The 852-nt window shown below is 53.6% G+C and overlaps 1 protein-coding gene across 1 annotated transcript; it reads right to left on the reverse strand.

Annotated features, from left to right (window-relative positions):
* Window positions 1–395: 395 nt before the first annotated feature.
* On the reverse strand, window positions 396–760 carry Pmar_PMAR028822 (hypothetical protein; the record flags this gene model as incomplete). The annotated part of the gene is made up of 2 exons (XM_002773110.1): window positions 396–471; window positions 527–760. Coding segments are annotated over 2 exons (310 nt in total), but the record flags the coding sequence as incomplete, so codon positions are not given.
* Between the last annotated feature and the right edge of the window lie 92 nt (window positions 761–852).

The following is an 852-nucleotide window of genomic DNA, read 5'->3' on the forward strand; positions in this document are numbered from 1 at the left end:
CTCTGGGACGACTCTGACATCCGAGTCGCCACCCACGCCTCGGGGCTCAGCTCCTTAACGCTGTGTGAACTAAGTGCCCAATCACACGCCGCCAGCACCAGGGGCCTACCCTAATTCCACGTCGGCTTCCTTTCCATTGCCAACAACCTCCACCACTGGGGCCTCCTCTTCGACCGGGATGACCTCCTCATCACTGTCCGAGTCCAGACATGTGTTGGCCAAATCAGCTGTCGTGAGCACCCATACGCCCAGCACGGTCAGGACGACTCCACCGCTAAACCCGAGGCTCTGCAGCGCTGTGAAGGTCGAAAATTCTGAAGGGAGAAACTCTAGGTCGCCTATGGGCCTATTCCGTATCATACACGCGTCAACCTAAGATATTTCTACTACGTTACCTCTGAAGAAGACCCCGCCCGTGATGGTCTGGAATACTATAGCCAACGAGTAGTACACGGGAAGGATATAAAGTGCCTAAAGCACAACACCAACTACTTGCCTTATCCCCACAATGAACCACTCCGGTCACCTTAAAACAAATGAGCCCCAAATTCATAAAGTAAACGCTCATAAGGGAACACAAGGCGCTCAGTGTGAATATCAGTATGGCCGTACCACTAGCGATACCAATTCCACCGCCGTCCTCGGCCGAGTCGTCATTCGACACCAACGTGTGTAGGAGTGTCGACACGCACTTCGCGAAAAGGACCGACAACGCGCCCAGCAGCGCCGAGACCATACCAAAGTAAATCGGCTCCAACATTTGCTGTATTTTCCTCAACCGATACGCCCGAGTGGCCAGGCCGAGCAGAAGAGCCACAATTGTGACCATCATGATGATGAATGGAAACCCTC

Source organism: Perkinsus marinus (assembly GCF_000006405.1).
Source record: "Perkinsus marinus ATCC 50983 genomic scaffold scf_1104296959370, whole genome shotgun sequence".
Taxonomy (NCBI): domain Eukaryota; phylum Perkinsozoa; order Perkinsida; family Perkinsidae; genus Perkinsus; species Perkinsus marinus.